Here is a 15,747-nt window from a genome sequence, read left to right as displayed (position 1 = left end):
GGCTGGTTCTATGGCTAGTACATCAGCCTTGTTGCCATGGCAAATTCAAGCTCTGAGTGTGTCTTCATGTACCAGTTCTAGCAGCAATGGCGATCTTTTGGGGCAGTTTCATTAATATTTGCTATATTCTGGACAGAATCTGGCAGTGACTACCGCACTCTATGCCAGAGCCTACCAGGCTTGAATCCTTCATCGTGGGCTGGTTCTAGCATATACTTTTATTCGTAAGCACAGCACGCTGGGTTGGTGCTAACACTGCTATGTTTTGAGATGATTCCAGCATCCTTTATGTTGTACAAGCTGAGCATGTAATGTAATGTAATGATGATACTTGTAAAGCGCACTGTTACCCCATCTCGGGGTGTCCTGGCGCTGAAGACCGCTGGGGAACCCGTCCTGGCTTTCCCTGTGAGATGGTCCCTTCTGGGTATCTCCAAGGTGAAACCAGGCATCCCCGGCGTCTGTGGGGGGCCGTTGTAGAGATGAGGCAAGCTTAATGCCCAGAGTTGCCGAGTGTGATCCCTGGTTAGAGTAGGCACTGAGGCGAGAATTATCGAGTCCATTGACCCTCTGTCCACGACCCTGCCGCGTCAGGAATTGAACCCTGGTCCCGGGTCGTTCTCTGCTTCCGGGTCTGCTGCCTCTAACCAGTGAGCCACACCACTCCACTATGTCCAACAGTGAAGTCATCACTTGGGAAACTAGAAAAAGGCGGATTTACCTTTTGTGTATCTTAACTCGAGAAAGACGGTCACTTTGTTTGAAAACCGAATGGACATCTACTGAGACAGAAATTCTAAAAATCACAAACGAATAAATATATGTTATGAGTCCTTACAAGCACAGTATGATGCGCGAAAAAATATGTATTCTTTTATTTTCATAATAACCTTCAGCAATCATTTTTCATACATATAAATCACAAGGTTAAAAAGAAGCTAATAATAGTCCCTAATCTTCTAATACATTGTCAATTCCTAGAAATTTTCATTGCATAATGTACACAATATGAACATCTAATACTTTAAAAAATCCCTTCTTTTTTTTATTAAAATACAAAACTGTGACTGTTAATGTATTAGAAGATTAGGGACTATTCTTAGTTCCTTTTTTAAACTTGTGATTTTAAATGCGCACCATACTGTGTTTGTAAGGACTCATAATATATAATGTTTATTAGGCTGTGATTTTGAGAAATTCTGTGCCAGAAGATGTCCATTTGGTTTTCAAAGAAAGTGCCCATCTTTGTCAATTTAAGATCCACATAAGGGAAATCAACCTTTTTCTTGTTCTTAACTACCCTGTCCCTTTTTTTTTTAATTATCAGGTAAGGGTGACGCCTCTTCTTTTTTGAGTGTTGGATCACTTGGGTGACCTCATTGCTAAAGGGCTTAGCAGCACAGCTGGCAGGCAATTTTTTAGAAGTCTTTAAGGCGCTTGATCTCACAGCAAGGCTGTGCAAGGCCTCTGAAGTCTGGTGGAAGGTCAGAGGGATTTCGGAAGGGACACTAGGGACAGTCAGGTGCCCCGTCCCATAACCGCACCTCGGTAATCCTCACGCTCGACATCAAAACACCTCTCACACAGGCCAAAACAAGCACACTCCCCACGGTGTAGCTTGCTCTCCGTACGGTAAGCACTGTAAAGCCTCACACATGGGTAGTAAGCACTATACACATGCTGCACAACATGACAGCTGGGTGAGGCATGTGCTTGGAAGTGAGGCCCTGTCTTGGGTTGGACCTGACTGTCATCTAGCGTGCCGGCATGTGCCAAGTTGATGAACCCTGAACAGGTGCCATGGCTTTATTGGTGTGGGTGAACTTGGGTATGTAGGTGAGGCGATCCATTTCATCGGTTGATCAAGAGCCAGTAAGATGCGAAACCAACATCTGGACTGCCCGAGCAGCCCTAACTGTAAATGTTGCCCCTGTCAGGAGGTGAGGGGTTTATTTGAGTGGCGATGCCCCCACGGCATTCATGCTTTCAAATGAATCCCTCCCATGCCCCTTTAATCGCGCTTAATGTAGGATGGGGTGGGGTACAAGGCAACTCTTGAGACCTGCCATCCAAACCAGCGTGGTAGTTATTTAAGAGAAAGAGAGGTCGCTTTTGCTGTGTGTATGAAGGGCTACGGGTTACGTCCTCCGCCTAACCCGTGTCAGCTGTGGTGTATCACAAAAGGACCAAAAATGACATACAGGAACAAAATACAAATGCAGACAATAGGTTACATGGATCAAAAGTGACACTAGTGAGCAGCCAAAATACATGAGGTAGCAATTGGTGCATTACAGGAGAAAAAAAAAAAGTGAAATTGGTGCAGGTTACAAAAATGTACAAAATACAAATAGAAGTATAAAATTGCAATAAAAGGCAGACACTCCATCACAAGAACAAACGTTACGTAGGCAATGGAGGCACTTGTGCAAGTAACTAGAACAAACAAAATGTGTGAGGTAGCAAACAGTGTGTTACAAAACAAAAGTGACGTGTGCAAGTTCCAAAAGGGTACTATACACAGGTATTGGGATAATACTAAACATTTAAACTACCAGAACACACTGGGGAGGAAGTACCATAAACCTGGCCAATAGACTTTCCAGTAATGAGAGGTCTTCCTTCAAACGAAGGCAAGGGTGTGAATTAGACTTGGAGGTGTCTTTGGAGGATAAGAACTTTAAGGTCCCGTTTGAAGGCCTGTGAGGAGGAGGTAGTCCGGAGCTGAGGCGGGAGTGAGTTCCAGATTCTCACTGCGTTGCCTGAGAAGGATTGGGCCATCGATCTTTCCTTCTTGAAAGTGGGGGGTTCAAGCAGCAGATTTTCAGCATTCCGAGATGGTCTAGAGCCTCCAGAGAGTTTCAGTTTATTCGACAGGTAGCGGGGAGAGGAGGAGTGCAAGGCTTTGTGGGTGATACAGGCAGTCTTGTAGATAGCTCTAGCCTCGATGGGAAGCCAACGCAGGGAGGATAGCAGCGGTGAAATGTGGTCGCTTCTTTTAGCCCCATAGATGAAACGGGCTGCTGAGTGTAGGACCGATTTCAGGAGGGACAGGTGGGATTTGGGGAGGCCAGTAAGAAGAGAATTGCAGTAGTCCAGTCTGGAGAGGACCAGCGATTGCACCAGTGTTTTGGCGGATCTCAAAAGAACAGCATGATTATTGCCGTCTCGTGGGCGTGCAGTGTGTAACCGTGCTGCAGTGATTGTAGCCGAGTTGTTCATTTTGAGCCTTACCTGGCTAATCTATCGTTACCGGTGGATAATGCTGAGTCTTACAGGGAAGTCTGACTTGTCAGAGGGCAGGCACTCCTCACGTGGCTGACAGAGTCCGAAAGCCCAGCTCGGCCGGTGTAGAGTAATTCAGTTCATAATGCTTATTTAGGGCAGAAATAGTAATTTGTTTATGTGAATGTTCTAGGCAGCCTAGGAAGGGACAGTCACACGTGCCTTGATGCACCTTTGACTAGTCGTCAAGGGTGGGGCAGAGTCAGTCTCCTAAGGTGATGCAGCTTGGGAGGTGTATCGAGGGCGCAGGTCACGTGCATGTCCAGCCTGCCAAACCCAGACAGGGTGGGTGGCAGCTTCAAACATCCCGATATGTGGCGCTATCTAGATTTCTTTGGCAAGTCCGCCTCAGAAATTGAAGGTGTTTTGTACGTACAGCGCTGCATACTGCCAAGGCCAGCGTCGCAGCACACCATGCCTTTGTGAGCCTCCTACCCAGCACTGGGCATCATTCCCGCCTCCATGCCTCCTCGCACCAGGAGCAGCGTGTGGGTGGGTCACCACCGCAGGCATGGCGTCGAACCGTTGTCCAATTTTGCACAGTCACCCCGGTTGCTCCCGCTTGCCTGTTTTCGCTGCAGCTGCCAACATCCTCCCCTCTCAACATGTTGCGCTGTCTTGGCCTGGAGGAGTAGGTTCTTGGGCAGAGCGCATGCCAGGAGGGAGTGTTTCGTGACCTGCGCTTCGACACCAAATATCTTTCTGGAAAAGCAGGCTATTTTCACCCCATGAAGATCGACCCTTCGCCTGACAGTGGGACAGCGGCGCAACCACGTGGAGGCAAAGCCGCCAAAACCTGCTCAAAATCACGCCAGAAGATATTATGAAAGCAGCAAACATCATTGTGTTTTTTTAAATCAAAGTTTGCATTGTTAACCACAGTCGCTTTCATGTTGGGTCACCACCAGTGACTACTGTCCGCAGAGGAAGGGTGACAGGTTGCCCTGTGTCAGACATTCAGGCCTCATGTGTGCCCAAGAGTGGCAGTCACTCTGTCACTTGTAGTACTTGTCCCTTTTCTAGCTTCTACAGATATTATTTTTGTTTTATATTTTGTGGGACTTTCACTTGGGTCTACTGACATGTTGATGGCGTGAATCCCTTCAGAGGGTGTCGGTCTGGAGCTGTGGTAAAGATACCAGGAGTCTGTGGAAAGTAGTGGAGGATGTGCAGTGAGTAATGGGCTGAGGCTGTGGGATCGGGTGGACTGTGGGATCGGGTGGACTGTGCAATCTTTTTTCATCGTTTACCTGGTAGGGCCTTATTGAAAATGTAAAAAAAAGTGATTTTAAGCATTTCTGTCCAGCTTTGCATGTTTTGTGTTTCACCATGAATGTGATAATCTTGCTGTTGAACACAGAGTTTTGTTGTTATAGGTTTGGGGTAGTTTTGTTGTCTTTTTGGAGGAACCATAAAGGAAGGACCTTTTATGATTGTTTCTCTTTCAACTATGCATCCACGAGGCTCGCGTTGGCCAGGAGAGTGAAGTTGATGTTGCTGTCAAACAATATCCCAAATTATGCCCCCCTGGTCATTCATTTCTGGTGAATTAAGCCGCATTCCAGGCTGTATTGAGGTGCCCACTTAATCCTTAAACAGATTCTCTGCTTTCTTTGTGAACGGGGAGCCAAGCCTGTTCACTCCTACCCATTACTCGTCTTCTGGCAGTTTGTCTGTCCATTGGTAAGGTCCTTTGGACAATTCTTTCAGCTCGCCTTTGCTGTAAGTGTTGGCCGCATATGGATAGTTCCTCATGTGGTCAGCAATATTAGGAGTGTATGGAATTTACTTAATTTGCATGTTTGTAATTACACCACATTCTGGCAAAAATTATGTATAATTAGGCAAAATGTGAATCCATCGTTTAGCGCTATATTTTAGGGCATGATACATGCCTGCATCAAATTTTGGCGCAATAGTGCTTTACATGGTAACAAGATAGTGTAAAGAAGCAAAAGCACGTAGAACAATTTCTGCTTGCATTCTGTTATTCCCAACAGTTCAGTCAATTTCCTTTCTGGAAATGGCGCATAATTACATGAAGTGGTTTAAAAGTGTAATTTTGGGAGTTTCACAAGCCAATGCAGTCATGTAGGTTTTTCTCACATACATGGTATCTAGTTGTATTGTATATGTATGGCATTTGCTGTTTCATCCATGCGATGTATCCGGTGTGCCGAGATTGGGAGTTTTCTTCCAGTTTTAGATTGAATCCCACTTTTGGTGATAAATGTTTTGCTTTAGGATTACGGACATCACCACCTATTACTCTCTCTGCATGTAAAGGGGGTGGGACAGTTTCTGTGCATCAGGCAAGATCGCAGAAAAAGGTAACAATTTACTTGTAATCAATCAGATTTTATTATCATTTTTCAAGTGAAGGAAGCTTGTCTTATTCTTACAGAGAATCCCTCGATTGCCTGGTTTGTACAATATACCTGTGCTCTGAGGCCAACCAGTCCTAGTTAAAAAACCTAGGCACTGCTAAGAGTCGTCAAAGTGGTGTGCAAAAAAATGTGCTTAAGTTAAGACATTAACCTGTGGAGCCAGAATATGCACGTCTTTCCTGAGTGGCTTTGTGTCATCACTTTGTTGGGGGGAGGAGGGTAGGACCTGGTGGCCCGAGCATCTTAGCATCTGTATTGAATCAGGCTCTTGTATGGATGTTACCACTTTTATTCAGAAAGGGGTGGTGCTGTCTGGTTAGCCAGAAAGAGGCTTTGAAAATGAGTACACGGCTATATGACTGGGATATATCCCTCTAGATTGATACCATGCCAATCGTGATCCGCTTTGAACTAAACGATTGTGCTTCTCATTTCAGCTCAGACCCGGCTCTGAGGATGGCGCACTGTTACTACAACGAGACCATCCCATTCTTCTACAATAACAGTGGAAAGATATTGAACACAAACTGGACTAATAAGGACCGGCTCGTCATTGGCCTGGGATTGACAGTTTGCCTCTTTGCGCTTCTCACCAACTTGCTGGTCATAACGGCTATCGTCATCAACCGTCGCTTCCACTTCCCGATCTACTATCTGTTGGCCAACTTGGCGGCAGCTGATCTGTTTGCTGGAGTTGGTTACACATTTCTCATGTTTCATACTGGACCGAGGACCTCACAGCTGTCTATTAAAACCTGGTTCCTTCGCCAAACTCTTATTGACACTAGCCTCACGGCATCAGTGGCCAACCTGCTGGCCATTGCTGTAGAGCGGCACCAGACCGTGTTCACCATGCAGCTCCACAGCACGATGTCCAACCGGCGTGTCACCATCCTGATCGTCTTCATCTGGATCGCAGCCATCCTGCTGGGCCTCATCCCGTCTTTTGGGTGGTCCTGTCTGTGCAACATCAAGAAGTGCTCGCGCATGGCCCCGCTCTACAGCCGCGACTACCTCGTCTTCTGGGCCATCTCCAACCTGGTGGTCTTCCTGATCATGGTGGTGGCCTACACCCACATCTCTATCTACGTGAAGCGCAAGGCACTGCGCATGTCACAGCACACGTCCTGCCACCCCAAGTACAGGGAGAACATGATCAGCCTGATGAAGACAGTGGTCATCATCTTAAGTAAGTGATTTATCTTTGGTAAACTCTTTGTTGTGTGTTATTCAGACCTGTCTTCTCATGTCGTACCCTGGCTGGGTGCACCCTATTCAAGTAACCTCTGCATGTTAAGCACTCTGCACTGCATGACCGCTCCAGTTTACCACCACTCCTGACCCCTGGTGGCCAGGAGGAGAAATGCAAGAGCCCTCAGAACTCTCTCTTCTGCTATCTGCCCTTTGGAAGTCCTGTCTCAGCCATTCTCTCTCTTAGGATGCCCTTAGCCGCTGCATGGCACCTGAAGGCTCTAGTGAAATGTGTATTTGATCTGTTCTGTAGTGTATTGTTAGTGCACATTGTTTGCATGATTAAACAGTGCACTGTCGCACACCTGATACATGTTACACTGCCATATAGGCGTGAGCCAATCAGAGTCAAGCAAGAAAAGTAATCCAAAATAATTGTTTTTGTTCCCAAATATTCCAGAGTACACACAGAGGCAGCATGATTCCAAACACTTAGTGCTGAAGAAATGCCCATCCTGGCCTTTTCCTACAAGATGTTAGAATTCACTTTATACCCTGGCTATCCATACTGACATTCACCCACTGCATTTCGGACAGTGAGCCTTTCGTCAGGGGTAGCTGTAATAAGAAAGAGGCCCATCAGCAACCATAGATATTCAAATAGATATGACATAAACAAATACGCTATTGATCTTTACATAATGTGCAGTCCATAAAAGAATGGCGTCAAAATCATTTTGATGTAGTGCACATTGTTTGCCATCAAGGCATGGGACCCAGTCCATCAGCGGTGTTACGAATGCTCAACTGTGTTCTTTATTCTCCGCTAGCGCATGGGTGCACAACAGTGGTCCAAGAAGGCCGAAACCACACCACACTTTAAGGATAACCTTGATCTATGTATTTGAATTCCATTTATAGTCTTGGTTATAAAATGTATCTTATGTGTTTAGCCTGAAAATCTGTCATGGCCCTACACCCCCCGGACCAACTTTGGACACCCCTGTTCTAGCATACGATGGGTTCTATTCTTCATATGGTCAAAAGCCACCAGTGCTCAAGCATCCAACTTGTTTGTTCCTTCCCATCCCTGCTGTGGGGTTGGCGCCAGGGCCTGCTGCCACTCTCTCCTGTTCCTGCCACTAAGAATGCTCTTAGGGATGCAATTGTCGCATGCTGTCTCTGTAAACTGACTGATGCAGAGCCCATCAAAACATTTGCCGGTCCAAGGACCACTTTCATATTAAGCTGACCCTGCCTTACATTTACAATGTGTTTTCGAATAATGTCACGGGTACAGGAGTGCATCAGTGAATATAAGTATTTGTGTCCTGTGAATCTTTTCTCAAACCCTTGGGTATGTAAGCACACTGGAACCCCATTACTACGACCATTTAGATGGAAGTGTCCGCCAGGACAGGATCCAGGCCAGGTTTTATCTATAAACATGGACTATGTGAATGGTACTCATTTAGATGAACTGCATGTATCCCATGGGGTTATCCTAACAATCTGTTGTCATGGTACTGGCTGTTGGGGCTGTTCAGGAGATACTGGTTGGATATTAGTGAGCACCAATTAACCATTTAATTGTGATGCTCATCGCTCCCTCGTTTTGTCTCCACGTCCCAACTATGTGATATTCTTTATTTTTATTTTTGGAGACCACAAAATGAAATCTATCTCTTTAATTTCTCACTGAGAGTGAGGACACTGCCGTCTTGACAAAGGTATGAATGACTTGTCTTGTGAGTTGTTGTTGCCTGTGCTTGGAGATGGAATTAACAAGTATGAGGGTGGACTTTGATGTCACACATTGTCATGTGAGGTGAGACTTCCGGGTGTGAGGTGAGGCTTCTTACCCTGGCCCAGTTACTGTTTTGTAACCTGGTTCTGTCGTAGGTCTAGGAGTGGGAGAGACTCCTACTGGTAAACTGTGACTCTGCTCCATCAGGATGGAAATGCTCCTGCACATAACCATCACCTCTTGGCAGCATTTTGTTTAACATATTTTGCACACATATTTATATTATTGAGCCTCTCTACTGAGAAGCTGTGATTGAAAACATAGTTCCATCTGGATCACTGGTCTCTTAGCTACCCCTCGCCTGACCACTGATGTTCTGCAGAATTTGCTTGGAGAGCTGGACATAATAATTCAGTGGTGACTTGGAGAGCAGGACGCCATGCTCCAGGGGTGGCTTGTAGAGCTGGACGCCGTGCTCCAGGGGTGACTTGTAGAGCTGGACGCCATGCTCCAGGGGTGGCTTGTAGAGCTGGACACCATGCTCCAGGGGTGGCTTGTAGAGCTGGACGCCATGCGCCAGTGGTGGCTTGGAGAGCTAGACGCCATGCTCCAGGGGTGGCTTGGATAGCTGGCTATCATGCTCCAGGGGTGGCTTGTAGAGCTGGACGCCATGCGCCAGTGGTGGCTTGGAGAGCTAGACGCCATGCTCCAGGGGTGGCTTGGATAGCTGGACGCCATGCTCCAGGGGTGGCTTGGATAGCTGGCTATCATGCTCCAGGGGTGGCTTGGAGAGCTGGACGCCATGCTCCAGAGGTGGCTTGTAGAGCTGGACGCCATGCGCCAATGGTGGCTTGGAGAGCTAGACGCCATGCTCCAGGGGTGGCTTGGATAGCTGGACGCCATGCTCCAGGGGTGGCTTGGATAGCTGGCTATCATGCTCCAGGGGTGGCTTGGGGAGCTGGACGCCATGCTCCAGAGGTGGCTTGGAGAGCTGGACGCCATGCTCCAGGGGTGGCTTGTAGAGCTGGACGCCATGCGCCAGTGGTGGCTTGGAGAGCTAGACGCCATGCTCCAGGGGTGGCTTGGATAGCTGGACGCCATGCTCCAGAGGTGGCTTGTAGAGCTGGACGCCATGCGCCAGTGGTGGCTTGGAGAGCTAGACGCCATGCTCTAGGGGTGGCTTGGATAGCTGGCTATCATGCTCCAGGGGTGGCTTGGAGAGCTGGACGCCATGCTCCAGAGGTGGCTTGTAGAGCTGGACGCCATGCGCCAGTGGTGGCTTGGAGAGCTAGATGCCATGCTCTAGGGGTGGCTTGGATAGCTGGACGCCATGCTCCAGGGGTGGCTTGGAGAGCTAGACGCCATGCTCCAGGGGTGGCTTGGAGAGCTGGACGCCATGCGCCAGTGGTGGCTTGGAGAGCTAGACGCCATGCTCTAGGGGTGGCTTGGATAGCTGGACGCCATGCTCCAGGGGTGGCTTGGATAGCTGGACGCCATGCTCCAGGGGTGGCTTGGATAGCTGGCTATCATGCTCCAGGGGTGGCTTGGAGAGCTGGACGCCATGCTCCAGAGGTGGCTTGGAGAGCTAGACGCCATGCTCCAGGGGTGGCTTAGAGAGCTGGACGCCATGCTCCAGGGGTGGCTTGGATAGCTGGCTATCATGCTCCAGGGGTGGCTTGGAGAGCTGGACGCCATGCTCCAGAGGTGGCTTGGAGAGCTAGACGCCATGCTCCAGGGGTGGCTTGGAGAGCTGGACGCCATGCTCCAGGGGTGGCTTGGATAGCTGGCTATCATGCTCCAGGGGTGGCTTGGATAGCTGGCTATCATGCTCCAGGGGTGGCTTGGATAGCTGGCTATCATGCTCCAGGGGTGGCTTGGATAGCTGGCTATCATGCTCCAGGGGTGGCTTGGAGAGCTGGACGCCATGCTCCAGAGGTGGCTTGGAGAGCTAGACGCCATGCTCCTGGGGTGGCTTGGAGAGCTGGACGCCATGCGCCAGTGGTGGCTTGGAGAGCTAGATGCCATGCTCCAGGGGTGGCTTGGATAGCTGGACGCCATGCTCCAGGGGTGGCTTGGATAGTTGGCTATCATGCTCCAGGGGTGGCTTGGAGAGCTGGACGCCATGCTCCAGAGGTGGCTTGTAGAGCTGGACTCCATTCTCCAGGGGTGGCTTGGAGAGCTGAGCGCCATGCTCCAGAGGTGGCTTGGAGAGCTGGACGCCATGCTCCAGGGGTGGTTTGGAGAGCTGGACTCCATGCTCCAGAGGTGGCTTGTAGAGCTGGACTCCATTCTCCAGGGGTGGCTTGGAGAGCTGAGCGCCATGCTCCAGGGGTGGTTTGGGGAGCTGGACGCCATGCTCCAGGGGTGGCTTGGAGAGCTGGACTCCATGCTCCAGTGGTGGCTTGTAGAGCTGGACGCCATGCTCCAGGGGTGGCTTGTAGAGCTGGACGCCATGCTCCAGGGGTGGCTTGTAGAGCTGCACGCCATGCTCCAGGGGTGGCTTAGAGAGCTGGACGCCATGCTCCAGAGGTGGCTTGGAGAGCTGGACTCCATTCTCCAGGGGTGGCTTGTAGAGCTGGACACCATGCTCCAGAGGTGGCTTGTAGAGCTGGACGCCATGCTCCAGGGGTGGCTTGTAGAGCTGCACGCCATGCTCCAGGGGTGGCTTGTAGAGCTGCACGCCATGCTCCAGGGGTGGCTTAGAGAGCTGGACGCCATGCTCCAGGGGTGGCTTGTAGAGCTGCACGCCATGCTCCAGGGGTGGCTTAGAGAGCTGGACGCCATGCTCCAGGGGTGGCTTGGAGAGCTGGACGCCATGCTCCAGGGGTGGCTTGGAGAGCTGGACACCATGCTCCAGGGGTGGCTTGGAGAGCTGGACGCCATGCTCCAGGGGTGGCTTGTAGAGCTGGACTCCATGCTCCAGAGGTGGCTTGTAGAGCTGGACTCCATACTCCAGGGGTGGTTTGGGGAGCTGGACGCCATGCTCCCGGGGTGTCTTGGAGAGCTGGACACCATGCTCCAGAGGTGGCTTGGAGAGCTGGACTCCATTCTCCAGGGGTGGCTTGTAGAGCTGGACACCATGCTCCAGAGGTGGCTTGTAGAGCTGGACTCCATTCTCCAGGGGTGGCTTGGAGAGCTGGACTCCATTCTCCAGGGGTGGCTTGTAGAGCTGGACACCATGCTCCAGAGGTGGCTTGTAGAGCTGGACTCCATTCTCCAGGGGTGGCTTGGAGAGCCGGACTCCATTCTCCAGGGGTGGCTTGTAGAGCTGGACACCATGCTCCAGAGGTGGCTTGGAGAGCTGGACTCCATTCTCCAGAGGTGGCATGTAGAGCTGGACCCCATGCTCCAGAGGTGGCTTGTAGAGCTGGACTCCATGCTCCAGAGGTGGCTTGTAGAGCTGGACTCCATGCTCCAGAGGTGGCTTGGAGAGCTGGACTCCATTCTCCAGGGGTGGCTTGTAAAGCTGGACACCATGCTCCAGAGGTGGCTTGGAGAGCTGGACTCCATTCTCCAGGGGTGGCTTGGAGAGCTGCACGCCATGCTCCAGGGGTGGCTTGTAGAGCTGGACGCCATGCTCCAGGGGTGGCTTGTAGAGCTGGACTCCATGCTCCAGAGGTGGCTTGTAGAGCTGGACTCCATGCTCCAGGGGTGGTTTGGGGAGCTGGACGCCATGCTCCCGGGGTGTCTTGGAGAGCTGGACACCATGCTCCAGAGGTGGCTTGGAGAGCTGGACTCCATTCTCCAGGGGTGGCTTGTAGAGCTGGACACCATGCTCCAGAGGTGGCTTGTAGAGCTGGACTCAATTCTCCAGAGGTGGCTTGGAGAGCTGGACTCCATTCTCCAGGGGTGGCTTGTAGAGCTGGACACCATGCTCCAGAGGTGGCTTGTAGAGCTGGACTCCATTCTCCAGGGGTGGCTTGGAGAGCTGGACTCCATTCTCCAGGGGTGGCTTGTAGAGCTGGACCCCATGCTCCAGAGGTGGCTTGTAGAGCTGGAAACCATGCTCCAGAGGTGGCTTGTAGAGCTGGACTCCATTCTCCAGGGGTGGCTTGGAGAGCTGGACACCATGCTCCAGAGGTGGCTTGTAGAGCTGGACTCCATTCTCCAGGGGTGGCTTGTAGAGCTGGACGCCATGCGCCAGGGGTGGCTTGTAGAGCTGGACACCATGCTCCAGAGGTGGCTTTTAGAGCTGGACTCCATTCTCCAGGGGTGGCTTGTAGAGCTGGACTCCATGCTCCAGAGGTGGCTTGTAGAGCTGGACGCCATGCGCCAGGGGTGGCTTGTAGAGCTGGACGCCATGCTCCAGGGGTGGCTTGGAGAGCTGGACGCCATGCTCCAGAGGTGGCTTGGAGAGCTGGACACCATGCTCCAGAGGTGGCTTGTAGAGCTGGACTCCATGCTCCAGAGGTGGCTTGTAGAGCTGGACGCCATGCGCCAGGGGGGGCTTGTAGAGCTGGACGCCATGCTCCAGGGGTGGCTTGGAGAGCTGGACGCCATGCTCCAGAGGTGGCTTGGAGGGCTGGACACCATGCGCCAGGGGCATCTTGGAGGTTCATGAAGCCTTGGATTCTGCAGAATGAGTTCCGAAGGAAGGTTTGTTTATGTTGTGTGTTTGGTGGCTCTGGGGTTGCCTTTCCTCCTGGTTGTCATAGGGTTATGTTCCCTCCTAGTTTGTTTTGGGGTTGCATACCCTTCTATCTGCATTGGGTTTGTTGAGGTTGCATCCCTACCTGTCTGCCGTGGTGTCGCATGCCCTCTTTGCAGTACTGGGGTGTACCCCCTCCGGACTCTACTGGGGTTGCATGCTCTCCTTCCAGTACTGGGGTGTTGAATGCCCTCTTTGATGCCCTGAACCTGCTCGTCCTTGTTTTACGCACTGGGCAGAAGCGGGTCTTTTGTGTAAGGTGATCATTGCATAACTTGTCTGGGGAGGAATTCCGGATGGTATTACTTACAAGAGCTTCGTCTGCATTCCAGAACTACTGGAAGGACGTTTTTTTATTTTTTTAGCACAAATATTCAGTGCATTTGCATTTCAGCAAGTTAAGACTCGCCATAGCAGTGTTACTTCAAAGACGCTGCTGTAATTCACTGCTGCCACTGCGATCCATGCGACTTACCTGGTCGGGGCACTGGCGCCGCGCTGCCCAGTTTTGAGGTCAGCGAGCAGGTATCTGCCCTGGCAGCCACTGGCTGTGGTTACATTGCCGTGGGCAGTAGGTGATCCCTCGCCGCACTCACGTGGCCACGTGTCTAACTTGATGATTCATGGCGCATGTGAGTCAGATCCAGCCTTTCGCCTGAAAACTGAGGAATGGAAATATAAACAAGCATCGGCAAAGCCAGTAGGTCTCACCTATTATAGAAGAGCTATTGGTTTAGCAATATGTTTTTTGCCATGTTGTACACCAGTCTGGCTGCTGTTCAGCATGGCTAAAAGTGGCAGGGAATGTCCTAGAGTGGCATGGGCGGAGTAGAGTGTCGTAGACTGGATTTGTTGGTGTAGAGTAGATTGGCGTGGAGTAGATAGAAGTAGAGTGTTGTAGAGTTGAGTAGAGGGGGGTAGAGTTAAGTGGTTCAATGGCAGAGAGTGTCGTAGAGTACAGTGTTGTAGAGTGGAGTGGCTTAGATTGGAGTGGGGTGGAATAGGATTGGAGTGGATTGAGGTAGTGGGGTGGATTGGTTTGAAGTAGATTGATGTGGATTGGACGGGTTTAGATTGAGTGGAGTGAGGTGTTTGGCGTGGGTGTACTGGAAGGTGTGGATTGGATTGGGGTGGATTGAAATGTGGTGAGGTGGATTGGAGTGGAGTGGATTAGATTGGTTTGAGGTGGGTGGATTGGATTGGGGTGAGGCGGATTGGAGTAGGGTGGTTTGGAGTGGGGTGAATGAGAGTGGAAGGGGTAGATTGAAGTGGACGGCTGTCGATTGGCTGTAAATGGGGTGGATTGGATTGGAGTGTGGTGGATTGAAATGTGTGGGATGAAGTTAACTGGGGTGGGGTGGACTGTAGTGGTGTAGATAGGATTGAGGTGGGCTGGGGTGAATTGGAGTAGAGTAGATTGAACTGCAGTGGGGCGGATTGGATTGGGATGGATTAGATTGAGGTGGATTGGGGTAAACTAGATTGGATTGAGGTGAAATGGATTGGCGTAGGTGGATTGGAGTGGGGTGTGGTGGGGTAGGGTGGACTGGAGTTGCATAGATTTGATTTGGCTGGATTGGATTTGTGTGTTGATTGGATTTATGTGGGGTAGATTGGGTTGAGTGGGGCAGATGGTTTTGGATCGGAGTGGGGCAGATGGTTTTGGATCAGTGAGGACCAGATTGGTGTATGGCAGGTTGGAGTGGGGCGGATGGTTTTGGATTTGGAGTGGGGCAGATGGTTTTGGATTGGCGTGGGGCAGATGGTTTTGGATTGGAGTGGGGCAGATGGTTTTGGATTGGAGTGATGCAGATGGTTTTGGATCGGAGTGGGGCAGATGGTTTTGGATCGGAGTGGGGCAGATGGTTTTGGATCGGTGAGGACCAAATTGGTGTGTGGCAGGTTGGAGTGGGGCAGATGGTTTTAGATCGGAGTGGGGCAGATGGTTTTGGATCGGAGTGGGGCAGATGGTTTTGGATCGGAGTGGGGCAGATGGTTTTGGATCGGAGGGGGGCAGATGGTTTTGGATTGGATGGATCAGATTGAGGTGGATTGGGGTAAACTAGATTGGATTGAGGTGGAATGGATTGTGGTGGGTGGATTGGATTGGAGTGGGTGGGTTGGATTGGAGTGGGGTGTTGTGGGGTAGGGTGGACTGGAGTTGCATAGATTTGATTTGGCTGGATTGGATTTGTGTGGGGTAGATTGGGTTGAGTGGGACAGATGGTTTTGGATCGGAGTGGGGCAGATGGTTTTGGATCGGAGTGGGGCAGATGGTTTTGGATCGGAGTGGGGCAGATGGTTTTGGATCGGAGTGGGGCAGATGGTTTTGGATCAGAGTGGGGCAGATGGTTTTGGATCAGAGTGGGGCAGATGGTTTTGGTTCGGAGTGGAGCAGATGGTTTTGGATCGGTGTGGGGCAGATGGTTTTGGATCAGAGTGGGGCAGATGGTTTTGGATCAGAGTGGGGCAGATGGTTTTGGATCAGA

At 50.7% G+C, this 15,747-nt stretch overlaps 1 protein-coding gene across 1 annotated transcript in view; it reads left to right on the top strand.

Annotated features, from left to right (window-relative positions):
• The window catches only part of LPAR2 (lysophosphatidic acid receptor 2), a 174,740-nt gene that overhangs the window by 122,226 nt on the left and 36,767 nt on the right, over nucleotides 1–15,747 (top strand). Inside the window, exon 2 of the mRNA XM_086960218.1 lies at nucleotides 6,110–6,861. Coding sequence (XP_086816344.1) covers nucleotides 6,129–6,861 — 733 coding nt within the window. The 5' untranslated portion in view covers nucleotides 6,110–6,128. The remainder of the gene's footprint in view (nucleotides 1–6,109; nucleotides 6,862–15,747) is intronic.

The sequence above is a fragment of the Lissotriton vulgaris genome, chromosome 1_1 (genome assembly GCF_964263255.1).
Source record: "Lissotriton vulgaris chromosome 1_1, aLisVul1.2, whole genome shotgun sequence".
NCBI lineage: Eukaryota > Metazoa > Chordata > Amphibia > Caudata > Salamandridae > Lissotriton > Lissotriton vulgaris.
This window is presented reverse-complemented; position numbering and strand designations above follow the sequence as displayed.